The sequence below is a fragment of the Camelus bactrianus genome, chromosome 6 (genome assembly GCF_048773025.1).
Source record: "Camelus bactrianus isolate YW-2024 breed Bactrian camel chromosome 6, ASM4877302v1, whole genome shotgun sequence".
NCBI classification, from domain to species: domain Eukaryota; kingdom Metazoa; phylum Chordata; class Mammalia; order Artiodactyla; family Camelidae; genus Camelus; species Camelus bactrianus.
The window spans coordinates 39,925,237-39,947,406 of record NC_133544.1 but is presented as its reverse complement, the minus strand read 5'-3'; the positions used below and the strand labels follow the sequence as shown (position 1 = coordinate 39,947,406).

The 22,170-nt window shown below is 50.2% G+C and overlaps 1 protein-coding gene across 7 annotated transcripts in view; it reads left to right on the top strand.

Annotated features, from left to right (window-relative positions):
* Nucleotides 1-22,170, top strand: part of SAMD4A (sterile alpha motif domain containing 4A) — a 352,931-nt gene that overhangs the window by 166,436 nt on the left and 164,325 nt on the right. For all 7 annotated transcript variants that reach the window (XR_012507521.1, XR_012507522.1, XR_012507520.1 and 4 more), the window contains 5 exons: nt 5,935-6,274; nt 8,471-8,556; nt 13,611-13,729; nt 18,015-18,216; nt 19,544-19,670. Coding sequence is in view for 2 of the 7 variants with exons in the window: in XM_074365493.1 (XP_074221594.1) it covers nt 5,935-6,274; nt 8,471-8,556; nt 13,611-13,729; nt 18,015-18,216; nt 19,544-19,670 (874 nt within the window). In the remaining 5 variants the exon portion in view is untranslated. The remainder of the gene's footprint in view (nt 1-5,934; nt 6,275-8,470; nt 8,557-13,610; nt 13,730-18,014; nt 18,217-19,543; nt 19,671-22,170) is intronic.

Below are 22,170 nucleotides of genomic sequence, written 5' to 3'. Positions count from 1 at the left end.
CATAAGGATTAGATTGCTAAGTGTTCAGGCAAAGGAGCAATGTTTTCCACCCGTATTTCTGGAGCATCCCTCCAGAATTCACTCATGTCCTCTGTCACTGAGGACACGCACCCACAGAGGTGGACCTGCTGTGGGTGCCCCTTCCTGCAGCCTGGGCCACGTCAGCACATGGCACCACCAGGGTGGCAAGGTGGCTCTGGGGTCCTCACACGCCACTGACTTTCTGTCTCGCCTTTGATAAGCAGTGACACTCTCTGTGTCCTGTATTTCACACCTAGGATAATACTGACTCCACAAAGTTGCCTTCTCCCTGGTTCCCTGGAATGGAGTGTTAAAAAGATGACACATACAATATACAGTCGGAAAGCAACTAATGGCCAAGAGGAAAGCATAATGAGTTTATCCAGTGTGACTTCTTTGTGGGGAAAAGCTTGTGGACCACCACGATGAGGTCCCTGCAGAGAACCCCAGTCCAGACACCTGCCCACCTGTCCCTTCAGGAGCTGGTGGTCTGCGGGTGGGGGTGAAGCTCTCCTGAGCACCCACTGAGGACTCAGCCTGTTCTCTCTTCTCGGGACCCATGTCTCTCCTGCTCTTCAAGGGAGAGGGTGGTCCGTAACCTGCTCCCACGTAGGCGATCTACAGACTCAAATCAGCCATTTCTCTGGCATTCCCAGACATCCTCAGCTGATTATGCTGTTGGAAGCACTGTCGTCATGCCCTTGCCTCCAACAGCATTCTTACCTCACATAGAACCCGGAGATTTCTAAGGAGATAGCTGGGACCCCGCCCACGGTGAGTTCATAATCAGTTGTCACTGCAGATCAGCTCTCTGTGCAGAGCGCTTCCACTCTGTTACTGAACACTTACCAAGCAGCTGCCTTGGACTAGACTTACCCTGTCCACTGGAGGCTACCCTGCGAGGAATTCATGGTTCCTGCCCTTGGGAAGCTCAGGACACGGATGTAACAGATAGATGTGTAGTGGTGCTATCACAGTCCAGTGTGATTGGCGTCCTCGCTGAGGCCAGCGGGGCGTCTTCTTGGGATGAAACAGACCACTCTGCTGTGGTGAGGAGGGACACCAGCGAGGAGCCGCTGCTGGCTGGAGGGCTCGCCGGGACCCCACAGCCTGTCGTGGTGGGTCCTTGAGCCAAAGCAGGGACCATGTGGGTGAAGAAGGATAAGAGTCATATAGCGGGACTGCAGGCATTGGCAGGAGCTTCGGGCTGGCGTGTTGGGCTGTTTGGGCACAGAGAGTGTAGGAGGAGTTGCTAGTGTAGGAGAAATGGAGTTGAGTCGGATGGATGGAGTCTGAGGTGCCTGTGGGACGCCCAGGCAAAAATGGCAAGCCAGTGGCCAGAAGAACAAGTCTGGAGTCCACAAGGGTTTGAAAGACTCCCGTGTGGGCCATTTGTGGTGGCAGTGGCAGTTGGTCCCCCCAGAAGTACACAGTGAGTGGTAAGAGCCGAGGACAGACCCTAGGAGGGGAGCACCAGAAGATCTGGAGGAACCGGACAATGACAGAGCCCAGAGGGTCAGAGGGTGAAGAGGGGAATCCCACCAGGGGCCATGGATGTGTCACATACGATGAGGACTGAAAACCGCCCCCTGGAGTTGGCCACCGGCAGGTCACTGGTAGCCTCCATGAGAAAGGTTTCAGGAAGATGGAAGGGGACAGAAGCGGAAACCCAGGAACCAGGGACTGTGAATGGCTGTTGAGGCCATGGGGTGCAGCAGTGCAGATGTCTCAAGATATTTGGTGGGAAAGGGAAAATGAAGATTAGAATGGTCACTAGGGCAGGTTTTCCATCATTTATCTTTAATAATGAAAATGTTACCATGTGCTTTTATTTACTGTCCTTTTTCAGTGGACTCCCATACTGTGAAGCTGAACCATCCTCTGCCGGGAAGCTGGCATGGAGGAAGGAGACACACGCACATGCACACACACACACACGCACGCACACACTGCTCCCTGTCCAGGCAGCAGACTCACACTATGTGGGTCCTGGGCACTGTAAGCATCTCAGGCTGAGGATTCTGTCGTATTTGTTTTTAGACCCCAGTGTCTAACAGTGCCCAGCCCGTAGGGAGAATGGATTTAAGTAGACACAGGAGTCCTGTGTATTGTGAGAGAAGTCAGTTCTTCTGACACAAAGAGAAGGATGGGGCCACAGGAAGTTGCATAAGTGCTGGGGACACCACTGACTGCCCAAGCACGCTCTCCCAGATAATCTGCACCTTGTTGCTGTTACGTGCCCCTGGAAAGACTCTGAACCAGTCTTCCTCCAAGACCTAAGAAAGCTGGGCCAGGAAGGCTGGTGCGGTCAGACACTAGCTGCCTTCCCGCTGTGCGCACTGAGCGCACCTGCCTGAGCGGCTTACAGTGCAGCAGGGACCAGCCATCCCATTACTACTCGCACATGAGCTCCTTGGCTTGGCACAGCCGTTAACGGACAGCTTCATTTTTGCCTCTTTGTGTTCATAATGTCGGGTTATATTCATGATATGAAGGACCAGTGGAAACGTCAACGTGGAGAAGTCATTCCCCCAGCTGGGAGAGGATACCATCCGGGCCATTTCCTAGCTTCCTTCTCAACTTGGGTCCTCAGTGCTGAGTTCTCTAATTTATTCTGAGAGTCAGGAATGTAACCTGACGGTCATGGTGGTACCCCCTGGAGGCTAGTATAAGCAAGGATATTGCTAACTGGTCATAAGCCAAGTGTTATCTTTGAGACAGTGGCTTAAGATCAAAACCAAGCCAAACCAAACTCTGAATGAGTCCTGATTAAGTTATGTTTTCAGAAAGTGTCCAGCGTTATTCATTTTGTTCATGGTTTCCTTTTTAGTGTGGTTATCCCCAGTGGAATAAGATAAGATTTGAATTTGGGACAAGTGTATGTTTTCTCTTTGAAGGAGTTCAGCTCTTAGCATAACCCACATCTCCTTCCCCCATCACTAGGTACCTAAAGAAGCCTTCATGCTATGGGACAAGAGCAGGCAGGGGTTTGTGGCAGTTGGCACAATGTCCCATGCATGCATTTGCTCACCTCGGTGGTAGATGCCATGTGGGATGGCACGGCAGGGATGCACTTGGTCACCCAGAGAGGCCTGCCAGCTCTGCCTGCCCCGCCCCCTTTCACGGGGAAGCCTCATCCCTTCCCTCTCCTTTCCATTCTCCTCCCCAGGCAGGGCTGGACAAGGTGATCAGAACGCCCCACATCCCAGGTGCTGTCTGGGTGGCTGGCAGGAACTGGAGGACTTGAGGCAGGGGTCGCCCGTTGACACCTAGTTTGGTCAGGAAAGGTGGCAGGGGCTCTCCCAGCATGGATCAGCTAGCTTGCCTCCATCTGCCCTGCCCTGATCGATCACCAGGTCCAAAGTCAAGGAACCAGTCACATGACAGCATCAGACTCTAGGACAGGGCCAGCCCAGCACTGGGAGCAGGAACACTGGGAGTGACCAGGAGCACCCTGACTCATGCATCAGGCTTGCAGGCACAGGTCACGGGCTCGTCTCCCCACAGCGTATCTGCCAGGTTAGAAGGAAGGGGGTAGACGCTCTGAAGCCCTCTTCCTTAAAAGAAAAATGGACTCTCTCCCCTCAGATAGGCCAAATAGTGGCCCTGGCCAGGTTTGAGATGGTTCTGGTGGCTACTTAGCATTTAACTTCCCTCAGAGGCATGACTCAGTCTCTGCTAAAGGAGGTTCCCACCAACGACGGGGCGGGCTGTCAGTGTTTTGCCCCCCAGCGTGGAAGCACGCCTGTCCAAGGCTGTGTCCTCAGGTTTCCGCTTTCTGATTGATGGGAAGTCTAGTTGCAGAAATGACTGCATTCCATGAGCTTGTGTTCCTTGACATCATCAAGCAGTTTTTCTTGGTAAGAGAGGATCCCAGGAACGGGTTGGTATTCAGGCTTCAGGCTTTTAAAATTATGTTTTTGCTATTCTGGGCTCTCAGAAGATTAAATACTTCATTAGTAATCAGAGCCCTGATTGTCATGGTCTTTCTTGGGTCCTGGGGAGAGGTTTGCGCATAAGCTCTGGGCAGCACTGTGGTAGAGGGCCAGGAAAGACCCCCAGTCCCTGACCTCCAGCCACAAGCATCTAAGCCTGTTCTGCGCCTCTGTGAGCACCCGGCACATAGACAGATGTCTATCCGAATCAACTTTCATTCCTTTTTCTAATAAAATGCCCAGTGTATCAAACTGTATGCAGAAGGATCCAATTTTACTCTGTAAAGTTCTGTACATATTACATCCAGTCATACACATTGCAAGCACACCTTGTTTTATTGCATTTTGCAGGTATTGCTTTTTTCTTACAAATTGGAAGTTTGTGCAATGGTGTGTTGGGCAAGTGTTTTGGCACCATTTTTCCAGCAGCATTTGCTCACTTCACGTCTTCATGTCACGTTTCAAACTTTCCCAATATTATTATATTTGTTATGGTCATCTGTCATCAATGATGTTTGCTGTTACTATTGTAAAAGGATTATGACTCACTAAAGGCCCAGATGATGGCCAGCATTATTTAGCAATGAAGTATTTTTTGATTAAGATACGTTTTTTAGATGTAATGCTATTGCACACTTAATAGACTACAGCGTAGTTTAAACATAACTTTTATATACACTGGGAAACCAAAAACTTTGTGTGACTCACTTTATTGTGATAACTGCTTTATTTCGGTGGCCTGGAACCAAACCCACAATATCTCCAAGGTATGCCTGTATAGCATATGTGTGCATATACATAAAATAACTTATTTTTCTCTAGAATGGTCTCTCTAAAACATGTCACTCCCCTGCTCAAAGCCTTCCTGACTTCTCATCTCATGTAGAAGAAACTCCTGCATCCCCACCCCAGCCTGCCCACATGGCTCCCTGGATCTGGTTTCCTTCCCTCCCACCTCCCCGCCCCACCCCCGGCCCTAGGCCTCCTTGCTGTTCCTCGCACACCCCAGTCACACTCCCACCTCCGCGCCTCTGCCCATCCAGTGCCCTCTGCCTGGAGTGCTCCTTTCCAGGGACCTGAAACCAGTGCTCGGTTGGGTTCCTGCCCCAGTGCCATCCCCTCAGAGAGTGCCCCACTCCCGCCACAACAGCCCTGGCCTGTGCCTCAGTCCCTAGCACGAGGAATGTGCATCTCGTGGTAGGACATGAACTCCTGGAGGGACCCCTAACAGCTTTCCCACCTTCCCCCCATGCCTAGCCCAGCACACAGCAGGTCGCAGCACCCAACTCATACTTATTAATTGAACAAAGAAGCTCATGACATGGAAACCTGCAGCTTTCCAAACAGTAACATCATCACAACCACCCGATGAGACAGGTACCACTGTGATCTTCATTTTATACACAGGGAAACTGAGGCACAGAGAGGTTAAGTCATTTATCCAAGGTCACAAAGGAGTGTCAGAATTTGAACCCAGGCATCTGTGCCAGAGTCTGTGCTTTTAACCACTGCCTGTGTTGCCTGTGTCATAGACTGAGTAAAGGTGTGAGTGAGCAGGTTCCTTCATCTAAAACAAATCATACACAGGACAGGAATCCAGCACATGGCTCTGTGTAACGTTGTTATACAGCTTCTAAAGCATATGGATGTAAACTATATGAATGCATTTTAAAGAAAGGCATAGAGGAAGCCAGGGAAGGAAATGTAACAAAATCATTTGAGTGGCCATCTCGAGATGGTGGGATTTTTCAGGTGACCACATTTCCCCCACTGTACAAGTGTGCATTTTCCTCGTTGTCTACCTGGGCTAATTTAGAGTGATAAAATTTTAAATGGTCATTCTTCCAAAGAACGTTCTAATGAAGGGGTCAGCAGCTGTGTGTCCTGTCCAGGAAGAGCTCGGGGCAAAGGAGGGGAGGCGTGGAGGTGGGTCCTCAGTTCCTCACCCTAATGGAAGCCTTCTCCTCTGACTGTCCAGGACATCATCGAGGGTGGCAGCCTGCGCATCCCGCTCCAGGAGCTGCACCAGATGATCCTGACTCCCATCAAGGCCTACAGCTCCCCGAGCACCACCCCCGAGGCTCGCCGCCGGGACACCCAGGCCCCGCACCCACCCTCGCTGATTGGCCCTGAGAGCCAGAGCCCCGACTGCAAAGATGGTGCTGTGGCCGCCGGAGCCACAGCCACTGCCACAGCCTCAGCAGGGGCCAGCGGCGGGCTCCAGCCACACCAGCTGAGCAGCTGTGAAGGGGAGCTGGCTGTCACCCCCTTGCCGGAGGGAGATCTCCCGGGGCAGTTCACACGCGTCATGGGAAAAGGTACAGCCCACTGTTCCTACCTCCACTTCCCTCCTCTCCTCACCTCTGACCAGAGCTCCCAGCTCCTGAGGGGCTTCCCCTGGGTGCTGGGTAAACTGCCAGAGCATGTAACAAGCCCATTTTACAGATGAGGAAAGTGTGGCTCAGAGAGGTCCCAAGGCCTCTTCCTTAACGCTGGCTCCTTTCTCTCCTGCTCCCTCACACCAGGGCCTGCTGGGCCCCCCTAGTGGAGCACACTTCGGACCCTCAGGCTAAAGGCAGCCCTTCCCACATACCACACAAGGCACCGTGGCCATGCTGTGTGTGTCTGGAGGGCAGGATAGAAGTCACACGGGTAAGAGCACCCTTCTGCCTGGACTGCCCTGTGCCTTCCCCATATCTCAGACCCCATGCACACATCCTTGACCACGTCCGATACTAGGATCACTTGTGCTTAATGGGCTGTTCCACGAGAAATCTAGATTATTTACAAAATGTAGCGAATGCCAGTACGTTTCCTTTGGGAAGGGGAAACAATTTTTTTTATTGTCCAAAATTTCATGCCATTTTAAAGAACTGAGTTCTGACCAAAAGAAATGGATACCTGAGTCTTGCAGGTGCAGTGAGAAGCTCCCTGCTGTACATACCCTAAAAAGGGGCTTAAATCTATAGAAGTCTGTTTCGGAGGAGATGACTTGTAGCATCCCTTGGAGCTGAAATGCCAGTAGCTTCGTGGCCAGGAAGGGTCTCCTCACTCACCTCTTCACTTCCCCCCACCCCCAGGTGGGCTCTTCGCTGTGTGCGTGACCCCATGGGTGGAGGTACATGTGGGGGTGGTTATCTGAGAGCGTGGTACCTCGTCCCCCTTCCCTATGACAAGACTCACAATGGGCTCTGCCCTCAGGAGACCCACACTTCTCTGGCATGGCTTCTTTTTAAAATTGAACTATTATTCAACAAATTATGAAGTCAATTCAGGCTCAACATAAAAAAATTAAAGCTAAAATGGTGAAAGGTGGAACATCGCCCCCACCTCCACCCCAGGCTCTGCCATGTCCCCAGAGGTACCACTATAAACAACTTAGAATATCCCTTCAGAAACATTATAATTATATATAAGAACATAAGCATCCTTTTTACACACAAACAGGTCTGGTTTGTATGTCTCTCTGCAGCTTCGTTTTTCATATGATATGCTTTTAATACTTCTATCACTACCAAAGCACACCTTACACCTTATTCTTTTTTGGAGACGACTATTCCCCCGTAGACATAAACCACAATTTAACAGGGCCCCAGTTAACAAAACATGGGGCCCTGTTATGTTTTGTTATGACATGTTTTGTTATGACAAACAATGTTATACTGAAAATCTATGTGCCAAGACAGGGTATAAGTGGGATTCTGTGACAGACTGGTTATTCAGGAGTAGGGAGAGAAAGGAACCATGATGGCCAAGGTTCAAGCTTGATCCAATTGAGTGCATGGCTTTTTTACTTCTAATTGACTCTTTGTCCAGCCGTCTCCACTTGGCCTTCTAAACATTCCCATCAAAATCAGAACATCAAGACCTCTAGGGTTTTAACAGCATGGGCTACACTAGTGTGGCCATGAACTATCCAGTGAGTGTGTGTGTCCTCTTCCTGTAGGCTAGCTCTGCTCTGTCTCTCTGAGAACGTCCCTGAGCGTGTAGGTGAGCCTGTGTACAGATAAATATGTGTCTCGCTTTGAGAAAATCGCCCTCCGGTGACTGAGTAGCAGGCTCCCTGCTCTTGTGTGTGCCACACACCTCCCACCCTACAAGGTGTGGCGGCCTCATTCATAAAACTATGGCAACCGCTCTCTGATCCTGGCCGATGGTCTTCAATGCCTTTGAACTCCCTCTCAAATGGGGCCTCTTTCAAAGACAGAGTTCAGGCAGCGCTGTGTTCTTCCTCTCCCAGAGTGTCTGTTTCGGACCGGGTTGCAGAAGGCTTAATATAGAATGGCATGCATGGAATGAACCGAAGGGGCTTCTCGAGGCGAGGGCTCCTGTGCTGACCAAGCCTCTGACTTCAGTGGAATGAGGAGCCTCCTGGCCTTTTTTGTGAACCTGACGTAAAGCCAGGCACACATACCTCTCAAAATATTGGTCCTGAAAGGAAGTCAGAGGCGGATCTCAGAGATTAGAATGGGTATGCACTTTTCTAATTCATCTTTTTTTTTTTTAATTCCCAGTGTGCACACAGCTCTTGGTCTCCAGACCCGATGAGGAAAATATAAGTTCCTATTTACAGCTCATAGACAAGTGTCTGATTCATGAGGTGAGTGAGTGACACGTTTCACAAACCTGGTTTTTCTCGTTGCATAGAAGTTGTTCTCAGAACTTCTGTGATGTGATCATTTGGGCCTCCAACACCTTGTTTTTGAGGTGTGGACAGCCATGAATAATAGCTCGGGCAGAACTCAGTGGTGGTGTCTTCAGACTAAGATGCAGCTTGCGTGTTAACGCTGGTGTCCAGATTCATCCAGACTGAGCTTTGATGTGTCGGTAAATGCCTGCGGGAAACTCCTGACTCTGGAAGCCTCCCCGAGGGATGGAGCCTGGGGTGGTTAACCACAGTCCTGCCACCTAGCACTGGGTGGTTTGAAACATTTTGTCTTTTGGCTCAGGGAAATTGGAGGAAGGCAGAGAGAAAGAGAGAACATTCAGAAGAAATAATGTGTGTCTGTGTGTGTGTGTTGTGTGTGGTTTGGTGGCTGTTATGCTGTGTTTTGATTTGAGATTTTTATAGCAATTGTTTTTAACCATATGTCCTTTTGAAGAAGGGCTGAGGCAGGCTGGGGCCTTGCCTCCCAAACTCTCAGAGCAAGTGCAGTCCTCACGGTGGAGCAAGGCAGGTCCTGGTCACCAGGGCACTGAGGGATATGTGGGGATGGGCGGCTGCGCCTCAGATCCAAGGCCCCAGTGGCTTCTTGGGTGCCCTCCCTCCAGAAAATTACAGAGACAAGGTCTAGGTTTTAGAAAACTTAGGACTGGATAAGCCTCGGGTGCTGAGGTCTTTTGGTCAGATTTTGATGTGAAAATAAGATGGTAAAGGCCTCCAAGTCCCCTTGGCTTTGCCGTGCTGGTAGCTGGAACCCCAGGAATCCAGTGGGCCCAGCGAAGGGAAATGCCCTGCACCTTCCCACCTCCCAGCTGCCCACTGGCTGTCTGCTGCTGGCCAGGTCGTTCAGTTCCCTGGGCCCTCGGCCGTTCTGTGGTCTGACTCTACCTGCCTCTCATGTACAGGTGTACAGTCTCCCTCTGGGTTTCCATCCCAGCCACTCCTCCCCGACCCCCAAAACCCGCATTTCTGTGATTTCCTCTCTCAGCACCATGAATTCCTGTGTGTGCCTCCGCCCAAACTCCCACTCACCCTTTTCCATGTCCAGTCCTGACACTGACTGCTCTCAATTGGGCCAGCAAAAAGCAACAGAAAGAAGGCAAGACACAAGGATGGATTTTAGCGCCCCTTCATTCTAAAGATGTTTATTAAGCTCCGAGGCCCTGTCCCTGCCTAGGGAGCTTCCAGTGGGAGGGGAGTGGGTGAGACCGAAAGAAAACAGGTCATCACACTTGTGACAATAAGGCTACCCTGCTTGCCGCGGAGCCCAGGAGGTGGGGTGAGCACCTGCCCAGAGCCGGAAACGGGGCATTTCCTCAGAGGGACTGACTCCAAGCTAGACCTGAAAGGCAAGCACAGTCTTAGTGGGAAAGACTCAGTAGTGAGGAGGCGGAAGGGAGTGGTCCAGGCAGAGGGAGCCTCCGGTGCTTGGAGGGTTCTGTGTCTTGCTGGGGAGGAGGGCTTTGGGGTCAGGCTTCAGGGGGGAACTGACCAGAGGAGCATTTAAACTTCTGAAAAAGCAAACCGGAACCCTGCTTCCTCTCCCACGCCCACTCTCAGCATTGAGCCTTCGAGATCCTGAAGGACAAGGTGCCTTCCACCTCGCCTCCAGTCTGCTGAGCCCAGGAGACAAAATAACGAGTCCTCCAGCTGCCTCCTTTGTCAGATGGTGCACTAGCTTCCTACTCGGTCCTCACTGGCCCCGAAGCTGTGGCCTGATGCCTCTTCCTTCCCTGCTGCCGTGCGTGCCCGCCCTGGGCATCCTGGCTTTCCTTTCTGCATCTTTCCCCCTTTTCCTCCCTGGAAGCTCTAGTGATATGGTGCAGATGACACTGTGTGGGCTCATCCTGTTTGCAGTGAAGGGACCTCTCTGATGGGAGTCAGGGCCAGAAAGGAGCTCGGGCCGTGTCTGCTTGCCTGAATTTGCATCAGGATGGAGGGGCGTGCACTCTGCTTCGGGAGCAAAAATGCCGTCCAAGACTTTTTATTGAGTTTGAGAAAGAGGAAACGCATTTAAATAATTTTCCAGACCCTCAGGCTGTTCTGTGTGTGCAGAACACACCCTCCCTGGGAGGCCCTTTCGAGGCTCAGCCTCCATCCCGGCTGAAGATCTGCGGGGGCTCCGAGAGACAGGGCTCTCTTTCAGAACCCCTACACGCTGTTCTTTAGCCAACTAGGAGAGGGGTGTTGACCACACTGAGACACCTTCCTTCCTCGCCAGGGACAAAGGAACCGACTTCCTAGAGCAGTAAAAGGAAGGGCAGGAAAGTTCTGAATTTTATTTCTGAGACAAGTCACTTTGTCTCCTGGATTATAATCCCTGGCTTCTTGCCTCCTCACTGTATTGAGAAAGTTCTGGGAAGATGAGCTCTTGCCCCCTTTAAAAGCCATGTAATCCAGCCACAAAGGCTGTAGGACATCTTCCTCTAGACAGACATATGGGTCTGGGCCTGACAGGGACAGAGGACTCGGAAGCAGCTGGCTGGCTGCGTCTGGAGTCTTCCTTCTCCTCCAGCCCCTGAGAAAGCTGTTGCCAGCTCCCTGCCAGAGCTGCCTGGAGCAGGCTGAGGTGAGGTCCTGGCATCCTGGCCAATAGCAGAGCTCCCACAACTGAGTGCTGTCTGCAGGCGCACAAGGAACCAGCTTTCAGAAATCACTCATTGCCTGCCACGGCCTCACTCCTCACATGCCTCCCAGCTACAGCTTCCGGGACCGAGGAGAACAGCCACACGCTCGGCACTGCCATGGGGCTCGCTCCTGTCCGCAGCCCGAATTAAATGAGCCTGACACCCTGGTGCCGAGTGAAAGAGCTGAGCTCTCTGAGTGGGGCGTGAGATTTCCCTCTTCTTGGATGCTCTTTGCCACCATAGCAAATGTCACAAAGGAACTAGTGTCCCTGGAAGTATTTTGAGTGCACAGCTATAAAGTGAACCATTTACTCCTTTGTCATCTGGAAACTCAGGCTGGCTCCGGACCAGCTCAAAATTGTAGTTTTGAGACCTTAAATTCATTTGTTGCAGTTAAAGGTGATTGTGGAATACCAAATGTGAAGAACATTCACATGCCACCACCAAAGTTCTCGCCTATGCAACCGAAAAACCCAGTTAGAGTGTCTGTGGGCAGTACGTAGTGAATCGTGATGGTGAGCCAGTCATGTTCTGGGTGTTCTAAGTGCATTTCATGAGTTATTTCATTTAATCCTTACCACATCCCTTTGAGGGAAGTATTATTATCCTGAGTTTTTAGAAGGAGCTGAGTCTCAGAAGAACCAGACGTAAAGATGTGCAGGGATGCATCCCCTCCCCATTTGCATCCAGAGCCTTCCACTGACCCACTGGGCTGGATTTTCCTCTCCAAGTCATCCTGGCCTGCGCCCCTGCATCTTGTGTCCTCACTCAACATTTGTCTGAACAAGCTGGTCGAAAGCAGAATCTATCCATCCCCTTATTAGTCCAGCAGAAATGCCTGCCTTCTGCAGTTTTCAGAGGTACTCACGTATGGTTGGCCCCTTACCGAGCATCACCAGCAAATGAGAGGGACCACAGAGAAGAACCACATCCTCACCTTTTAGCCGTGAGACCATCTGCCATGCACCTTAGGGGTGTCAGTGCCTTTTTTTCTAACAGGGCACTGAGTGTGTTGGTGGAGTAGCTCCCTGATGACTGTCCTTAATGGCATGTGGCTAAGGTCACCCAGGAGGAAATGGTTTGCAAGTCATCAAGACCTTTTCCACAATGTAACTAACTGTCTTTTTTCTTTTGTTCACATCACTCTCCTGTGTTTAGGTCCTTAAAGATTAAATGTCATTAGAAGAAAAGTAAGCTGTCATTTTCCCCCCTCTGTATAAGCAATCTGTTTCCTTTATGGTCTGTTACTCTTAAGTGATAGTTTATGGCTACTTTAAAGTATTTCATGCTTTACTGACAAAACTACTGGGGTATATCTCCATCACTGTCACTGCTAATCAGTCAAATCTGATGGATTTACCACAGTGTGTGGGTCACAGTTCTAGGCACTTGACAGGAGATTCCTGTTGCACGTGTGGTCTTTGCCGTCTAGAACACCACGTGTTCACGGTCTACCTATAGCAGAATTCCCAGGGCACTTGTTACAAACACAGACTCTCTAGACTCCTCCCAGATCTATTAAATCAGGCTCTGAGTGTATGGGAGGGGGTTCAGGAATCTGTATTTTAAAGTCTCCTGGGGGGATCCTAATATAATATGGGTTTGAGAGTCTCCACCTTGGGGACTCCTAGCCCCTGTGAAGTCCTTCCCTGGGTCATGCAGAGTACAAAGTCTGTACACAGAAGAACACACAATATAGATGTGAGTGTGTTACACATGGGGCAGTAGGCAAAACGTCCCCAGACAGTACTTTTACTAGAAAAGACTTGAGAAGGCATGAGATCTACCCATTTTCCTAAACCTTAAACAAAATTTAGGTTGGGATTGGCTCACTGGGGTTGTGCAGAGAATGGGGCCCCTTAACTGGAGATTTCTCAGCAAAGCCCTATGACACAGTATATCCCACTTTCTGAAGCCCCACCGACCGCTGCAGGGTAAACACACACCATCGAGCAGATTGATTTTGGTAGTGGTTTAGCATTTCCATTGATTATGAAAATACAGGGGTCTGCAGATCCAGAGTAGTCAGCAGTCAATTTTGCAATTCATTCTTGGTTAATAAATAGAGTCCAGAGTAGATTCAAGGGAAAGGGGAAGGTGGGTATGGATCTGCCAGAAGTCAACGAAGTCAAGGGTTGTCAAAAGCTTCATGCATGCACCTTACCAGGCGCTTCCAACGTCAAATAACTTGACTTTTCAGTGCAGGCAGCTCCCAAATGAAACCAAGTGCTGTTTGGACCAGGTTGGAAACAGGTGAAGTAAAGGCAACTGCAGAGACTCCAGTGTATCCCCCTATTAACTGCATGTTTCTCCCTCTAATGCCAGGCTGCATCACCCATTAAAAAGTCCTGTTTGTTTTTGCAGGCATTTACAGAGACGCAGAAAAAAAGATTGTTGTCATGGAAACAGCAGGTGCAGAAGCTCTTTCGGTCTTTCCCTCGGAAAACCCTTCTAGACATATCAGGATATCGACAGCAAAGAAAGTATGTTGGGATTTCATTCTTTGTAATACACAGTGGTTCCGATACCTCACCACCTGTTTGGGTTTCTGGGGCAGGACTACGCAGGGCATCATTCCTTTATCTACCAGGACGCCCTGTGACGAGTTCCAGATCACATTCCTTAAACATGGGGGGTTGGGAAGAGGCTATAGAGGGAAAGGATTCCCAGAGGAAGAGCAGAATGTGATCTTTGGCAACTCAGTTTACATGGTCAAAATGACGGTATTAGTCTAGATGGGCATGGAGCAGGGAGTGGGTGTGATTTAATGAATGCCTGCGAAACACTTGGTGGTTTATCCACAAAAGGGGGCTCTGAAAGGACAAAACAGGTTGTTCTCTCAGCACCTTAAGAGGTAGTATAATTTTTTTCTCCCTTCTTGCTGCAGACAAGCTAATTATAGTTGGTGGCAGGGTGAAGAGCCCCATGCTAGTCTATTTTGGTCTGAGCTGCAATCTAAGAGTGGAGCAGTACCATTCTTGATTTTTCATAGTACTTCAGCTTTGTGGATGCAGTTAAAAATAAGCCTCATTGTACTTTAGAACCCATTGCCTTAATCTGGTTTTAAATTGAGGAATCCAGTTGCATATTAAAGGTGAATTACAGTGACAATCTCGGGGAGGAATCACGGGGGAGGGTGGAGTGAAGCCTTGAACAATGACAGGGAGTTTTGGGGAGACAAGGGAATGATGATGCAGACTTGCTGAAACACCAACCTTCTATTTTACATTTTTCAGCAATGAGCAGATAAATAATAATTTTTTCACTTGCACTTAAAAAGTTCTGAATTCATTTCTCAGTGCATATATAGAAGCTGTGTCTGTGTTGTTAAAATGTTTGGCATTTATTTGCATAAGTGTGCCTTGGAACATCACTGCTTTATATGACTTAAGGGAGATAAGGCCAGCTGGAATTTGTGAAAAGTCTTCATTAAAGATTAATGTAAAAATTGAAGAGTTATCATATTCCAGCATATATAACACAGTTATTTATTAAACAAACACTTAGCATTTACTCTGTGCCAAGTGGGTATCTGGGCACTTAAGAATATTAATACATTTAATCCTTGCAACAACCATATGAGGTAGAGGTGCTATTATTAACCCCGATTTACAGAGGAGTCGGGAGGCAGTGGCATCCAGGACTTGGACCAAGCAGGCCAGCGCGAGCTCTGAAGTCAATGCTCTTAACCACAAGGATGCTGGACCACTCTCCTGGTCTCCAGCCAGTGTACAGAAAAGACAGTCAGGCAAAACAACACTCTATTGCCAGCTCCCCGGCCCCAAGCCTGTGGGGTTGGCCTCCCTTGAGGGTCGGACTGGACCATTTGTGCACCCTGAGGATTCCTGGGAGCCCAGATGAAAGGCCAGGCCTCCTCCTAAGCCTCCTTCTCCCCTGGAGCTGCCCCCTTCCCAGGCTCTTCCTTTTCTTGTAAAGGCAGCAATACTCCGAAGTAAAAGGAGGAAGTTCCAGACTGCTCTTGCAACATCGGGCCCTTGGGAGACAAGTTCCAAGAGGAAGATGGAACATAGAGGTTGAAGACGAAGATAGACCTTTACGCTCTCTGCTCCACCTCCCCAAAGTGCCATCCTCTGCCTCTGTCTGCCTTGCTTTGTTCTTGATCCACATCAGAGTTCCCACTAACCTTGACTTCTCTAGAGTGTTATTAAGCAATGCATGGACTAGGCTAACCCAAGTTTTGCCAGATTGGAGCCCTGATGGACCTCCTTTCATTGATTCGGTAAGAATAAATTCAATCATCGATTGTGGATGTTCAATTGGAAGTTCAATTGGAAGCTCCAGAAAATAATGTGTTCTCTAAGTATTACACCTGAGATCTTTTTATGCTATTAATTTGCTTTGAAGACCTGTTTTTCCCATAATAGAAAGGTAACTGCAGCCCAGCCCCTGCTTGAATTATCACAAATCCCCAATTAATTGGTTCTTTTTCATGTTATTTTATCAATCTTTTCATGCATTTCCAGGTAATGAGATCGGTTGTTTAGATTTAGGAAAGCAGAGAAAGACACAGATGGGCAGAGAATGAGAAATGAAAACTTACTTTCGTCACTTTGTTCTCTCCCCAGAAAGAATGGTTGTTTCATTAAGCCTGGTGATCTTAAGTGACTTAAGCACTCGTTCTGGTTACCAGCAGTGGCCACCCTCAGCAAGAGTGGCTTTGCAGTAACCAACTATGGATGCCCCAGTGAGATCCCACCATCATTAGAGAGATGGCCTATCCAAATTTTCCCCTCCATCCAGCCTATTCTCCCCAAAATGTTCTGGGCTCTACCTGCCGCATACATCCCAGCTCCATGAGTCCTAATTTTAGGAGTCCACGTTTCTCCCATGACTGACTATCCCGTAACAGAATCCTCTGCCCACATCACATTGCTTAAGAATATAGTCTTGCCTTCCTGGAAGCACAAATCATTTTTGCATCATTCATTGACTGCTCTACTTTGCATATGAAATAATTTTTTAAAAATCCAACCAAAAAAGAAAATGAGCAAAAAAAAAAAAAAGCTATCTGTACTAAATAAGGGAAAGTCTTAGCAGAATACTGATTCATTTATCAGAAGGCCAAAATTCTGACTCCAAAAACTAAAGGACTAGTTTTCGTAGTTAAAAACCAACCAACCAACCAACCACTTGATCCTTGTCTCCACCTGGGACATGTTGACCATATTCCAAAGGAGGTCTTCCCCCATCACATGAAATCACTTTCTGCCCCTCCTGGATTGAATTTCTTCTTTCAAACCCAACACTTTAAACCTTAGTAAAAGAAAGGAGAGAGGGGAAAAGCAGGAGAAAGGATGAGATAAACAAAGAGACCTAGAACCTGAGAGTGTCCTCCTGACCACATGTAGATGAGCCTCTGACCGGAATCAGAACCCTTTCTTTGGCCACAAAAGCCTAGAAATGGAAAGACACAAGCCCAGAAATCAGTTGCCACCAGCTCACTGTGGAATTCTCTTCCCTCCCCCTGCCCCCTAGGAAATTTAGGAAATACGGGGAGGAAAGAGATATTTTCTGAAGTCAACCGTGCTGGTGACTTAGATGCTCCACCACCTCCCTACCACACAGACACAACTCTTTCTTGGGAAATAACTGTTTTGCAGCACCCCCTCCCTCCCTATCATCTGCTTAAACTATGTCGTCAGCCCTGTCTCCCGGAGTCTCCTCAACATGCTTGGTACAAACCTCTCCTGTGTGGCTGGGAAAGCAAGTCTGTTCCATCTTGTGGCCGTTGGAGGTAAAGCATTTCGACTTAACCATCAGTGAATGACTAAAGCTGACTCTCCTTGGAAAGAATGTGCTGGTTCCTGCAACCCTGCTGGCTGCTGTGCACCCTCCCAAAACCTGAGGCCTGTTGGAGAGAACAAGTTCTTCAGCGCTGAGGTCACCAGACCAACGGGAGCATGGTGTGCGCGCGTGATGCCAGGGGCCCCTGGCCGCCTCCCTGCGTGGACCCAGACGAGGCATGTCCCCTCTGGGCCTTTCTGCAGGGAGGCCTGAGGAGTGAGGAGCCGTCGGTGTCCTAGGTCCAGAGCGCTTGCAGGCATCATCGTCTTTGTTCTCATATTTCCCCTCTCAACCCGGGAGTCAGAGCCCCAGACGTGTGGTCAGCGATTGATTCATTCATTCAACCTGCCTTTACTGCCAGGAGCTGATCCAGGCATGGGACCTGCGGGATTGATGAGGACAGACACCATCTTTTTTCTTAAGGAGCTTGAGTCCTAGTGAGGCTCAGAGGCTGTGCTCTCCAAGTCTGCTGCACATACAGACGTCAGAAATGGACCATGGTCTGATGGAAGGAGCACTGATCCTGGCTCTGCTACGTTCTTGCTGTGTGTCCCCTTGATGGGCATGTGAGTGCTCAGGGACCAGGACACAGTGGAAGAAGGATGGAGAGCTGGGCTCCTATCCCAGCACTGCCCCCTAATGGCTGTATGACCTCTGAGAAATTATTAAGCTCTCTGTTTTTCTTCTCCAGCTGTAAAAGGGGATAGAGTGCCTACTTCATAGGGTTGTCATGAGGATTGAAGAATCACTGCAAAAGTCCCAGGGTGGTGCACATGGTATTAGCTCTCAGATGTTAGCTGTCGTTTTAATCATAGCTCTTTCCTGGCACAGAGCCCCTGACCCCTGTGGGCCTCATAACTGTCAGAACATGAGCAGACCCCAAGGAGGTGTCCTGCTGGCCACCTGGGGGCTGGGAAGGGCTGAGGGTGACTGATGGTCTCTGGTCTCTGTTTGCTCTCACAGTCGTGGCTTTGGGCAGTCCAACTCTCTCCCGACAGCCAGCTCTGTGGGCGGCGGCATGGGCAGACGGAACCCACGCCAGTACCAGATCCCCTCCCGGAATGTCCCTTCTGCCCGCCTTGGCCTCTTGGGCACCAGTGGATTCGTCAGCTCCACCCCGCGCAACACAGCCGCCAACCCCACCATCATGAAACAAGGAAGACAGGTCTGCTCCACCCTGGGCAGGAGGGTGGGCCAGCCAAGCTCAGGGCCTGAGGCTCAGGACATCCCCCTAGATAACCCCACGACCAGGGGAGGGGCCAAGGGGGGCTAGACTGATGACAGTTGTTCCTCTGCCTCAGAGGTTGTTTGCACTGTTTCTCGGGAGACCAAGCAAGGCCGTGGCGACACCTGGCTTCATGGGGATTTGCTTAGGATGCCCCATGGCCACTTTAACCTTGGGTGCCCTGCACAAGGGGGCCTTTAGGAAGAAATGCAAGACATGTTTCTTCTTTGCCTTGATCCTTTACCTGCCCACACAGATCCCAGACCTGGCTTCCAGAAAAGCCTGAGCATCTGAGGTGCTTTCTTAGCCTGTTTATCTGAGGCAAATAGCTGCTTTATCATGGTTTCTCAGCTGTAGTGGAGAACCCACAGGAAGGAGCCTGGGAGAGGCTGTCAGAGGGAGAGCCGAAACACTCTCTGTTGGTCAAGGCCAGGCTGCCTGGAGGTTCTTGCTGTGTGATTTAGACCCTCTCTCCCATGGCCTCCCTTCTCCCACCCCCACTCAATGTCTTCCACCTGCTTTGTGGGGCTCTGCAGGTTGGGGCTGGGATCAGAGGGACACAAGGGGGTCTGAGATTCTGGGCTGTCATGAGAAACTAAGAGATGACAACTTGGTTTAAAAACAGGAAACAGCTCCTGGTTAGACAGGCAGGATTCACTCCCCAGGGGAAGCAGCACAGGATGGGAGAAAGCCCCACTCTGACCATTGTGGGAAGCCCCCAGATCGGTCCAAGAGGAAATCACTGCTGGGACACCCACGTAATAATAAACACACAAGCTGAGTTGGGCCAGCTCATTGCCAGCTGAGAGGTTCTTTTTTCTCCTCCTTGCTTTGTAGTAAATTGTAAGAATCTCAAAAAGAAAATCAAATGAGAGCCCTGAAATAGTTTGTGCTCTTCATTGCAGACATTTATAGAACTCCTCCCATTTCCTAGAAAAGTGATAGGAAAAGCAAAGGCAACAGAAGGGACAAAAAGAATTTTGGAGACAGTGAGGGAGATTGGTGTCCAGATTAAGCTGAGGCTTAGAGAGGGGTCTGCCGCTGAGGAGGTGGGGAGGGGAGGAGGGTGTTGAATAAAATGAATGGAATCTAGAAACCCGCTCTCTAAATAAGCACATGGATTGCGCTGGCCTATAAGCCCCTTTCCAGGAGTTAGCAGAGAGTTCTCCCGGGGTATTTGCCTCCAGGATTCTGGCTGTTGGCCTCAGTCCCACCCCCACCCTAAGATGTCTGGACTAACAGGCTTCCCTTTTGTGTTTCTCCCTAGAACCTCTGGTTCGCCAACCCCGGGGGCAGCAATAGCATGCCAAGCCGCACCCACAGCTCAGTCCAAAGGACCCGCTCACTGCCTGTGCATACTTCGCCACAGAATATGCTGATGTTCCAGCAGCCAGGTAGGGCTGGGCGCTCCATCCCTCACTCTCCTCTCCCCTTCTTGCAGAGGGGAGGCCAGATCACCAAAATAGATGCCCCGAGAACCCAGGCGGAAAGTGCTTAGCCTCAGACTGTCACCATGCATTCTTTTGAGCTTATAGAAGCCTTTCCTTTTTTAAACCATGCCTTGCCAGCATGAATAGCGGCTGGTTGGCTGGGAGCCAGCACGCGGAGCCCCAGAGTTGGTTGTGATCTGACAGGAATATTTTTGATCCTAGTCATATTTCTGGATTGACTCACCCAGAGATATCACCGGAGGGCTTTCAGGGGGCAGAGGGCAGTTGGGAGGGGTTCCAGGTGCAGCATGTGTGTGACTGGTGTGTACGTGGAGGGACGTGTAGATGGTGAGACAGAGAAAGAGAAAACTTGACGGTGCTGAGGCTGAGACCTGCCCCCGGTTTGGGAGTGCCTTGCAGTGTGGACCAGCCATCTTCCCTTTACTTGGTTAAGGAGCAGTTTGGTGCACCTGGAGTCAATTTCTCCTTTGACCACGCCTCCTCAGAGTAGCTGGAATTATGTACAGCCAAAGATGCCTGCACCTTTCTCTAGACAAGCAATTGGCCTCTTAGCCTCCACGAGTAGTACAAAGGCCCTCAAGCAATTGCTACACCTACTTAGACGACCCTCTAGGCGGGTGAACTGGACATGGGCTGCACCTGGAGGGAGATGCTAGGCAGTTGACACGCTCTGCTGTACAATGTCTTTCAGAAGCTTAAGGGGAAGTATCACTGTAGCCTGGGTGGGCAAGGAAGCTTCCTGGAATGGGAGCTGATCTTGAGGGAGCAGAAGGTGAAGAGATGGAAAGAAGAGGGTGGAGTTACAGGCAGAAGGAGCCATAGAAGCCAAGACTGCCAGGGTATTGAGTGCCACAGCGAGTCCCACGGTGGCTGGGCGGAGGGGTCAGCCTGAAGTAGCAGCGAGGAGACCAAGGGAGCTGGAAAGATTGCAGCTGATGATGGGAACCCTGAATTTTGAGCAGGGGATCAGGCAGGAGTGAGCATGGAGGAGGGAAGGGCAGGCAGGCTGGAGGAGGGAGGCCACCAAAGGTGGGGGTGGGGAGAGCCCCCTGGGGTAAGGTGTGTCCGGAAAGGGAAGGACATGCACTGGTCCACACTGCTGGTTTAAAGTTACTTCCTGACTGACAGAACTCTTCCTACTTGTGCACTTTTGTTCTAACGCTCCTTTTCTTCATTTTGATACTTGCTATTTTCTTCCTGGGAAGAAATACCTGATAAAATTGGGGATTTGTGAAGGCCTTCTCCCTGGGTCATTTTGTCCCAACCTCTGCTTCATGCAGAACTGCGTGTAATCCATTCCCAGTGAAAGAGAATCTGGACAAGAGTTGAAGACATCCTGGGCGCATTCACCTTCAGCGTTTAGTTCACCCGGACCTCAGCCCCAGGCCTGCAGCCCAGCCACGTGTTGCCCCCGGGAGCCCTAGCACAGCTGACTGCTCTCCTCCAATCCTAACATGCTTGTGTTCTCCATTCTGTCCTACCTCTTTTTCCCTCCCTGTGGCCCTCTTCCGAGTCCTCAGTCCTCCTCTTTACCCCTCTTCTTACTTGGGGAAACCCGGCCCACCGGGAAGAGCTGCACCCTGGGAGAAGAACCATTTGGATCTGTTGATACGGATCCTCCATCTGCACTTGGTTTCCCCTCCGCTGTTCTACAGCAGTGCTGAACGGTCGGCTTATGGTCAGGGCAGTTATGACCCTGAGATCGTTTCCACCCTCTTCCTGTGAAGCCTCTTGCTCCCATTGTTAAAGAATCAAATAATACCAAAGGGCTTGTAGAGGAAAGTGACTGTCCCCCTCCCCTCCTGGCCCGCAGTCCCTTCTCCCAGAGGCAGCAACGTACAACCATTTTCAGTTTTCCTGGTAGTTACCTGCAAGTCTCTTAATAATGTTCTTTGCATACAGGACTTAGAACTCTGGAACTCTTGGGTTTGGTTTGGTTTGGTTTGGTTTTAATTAGCCTCTCACCCAAGCATGGCAGCCCCACTTCCAGCAAGGCTCTGATGAACCACAGCATTTCTAGTAACCACGGCACAGGGACAGGGCTGCTCCTTATTTCCCGATTGCAAATACCCTGGCGAACGCTTGGTAGGAGCCACTCCTGAGTCCTGCTCAGCACCCTCAGCCCGTGTGGGGTGACTCCTCCTGGGACATGGGCATGAAGGACAAGACAGGGCACAGCCATGAGCCAGGATCCCTGGCTGAAGGGAGAGGAGGCTGCAGAAAGCCCTCCACGGGCACAGAACGCTCCTCCTCAGCCTTTGCGTCTAGGGGCTGGGGGCCAGGGGCTGGGGGCCAGGGGCTGGGGCTTGACCATAAGTATCGTATCAGGAAGGCAGAAGGGGATTTTCATCTTTACACAAGCAGTAGTAACAGTGAGCACAAAAATGGAATAGAGATTTCTGACCGACCCCAAATTAAATTCCCAGAAAACTGTGCATTCCAA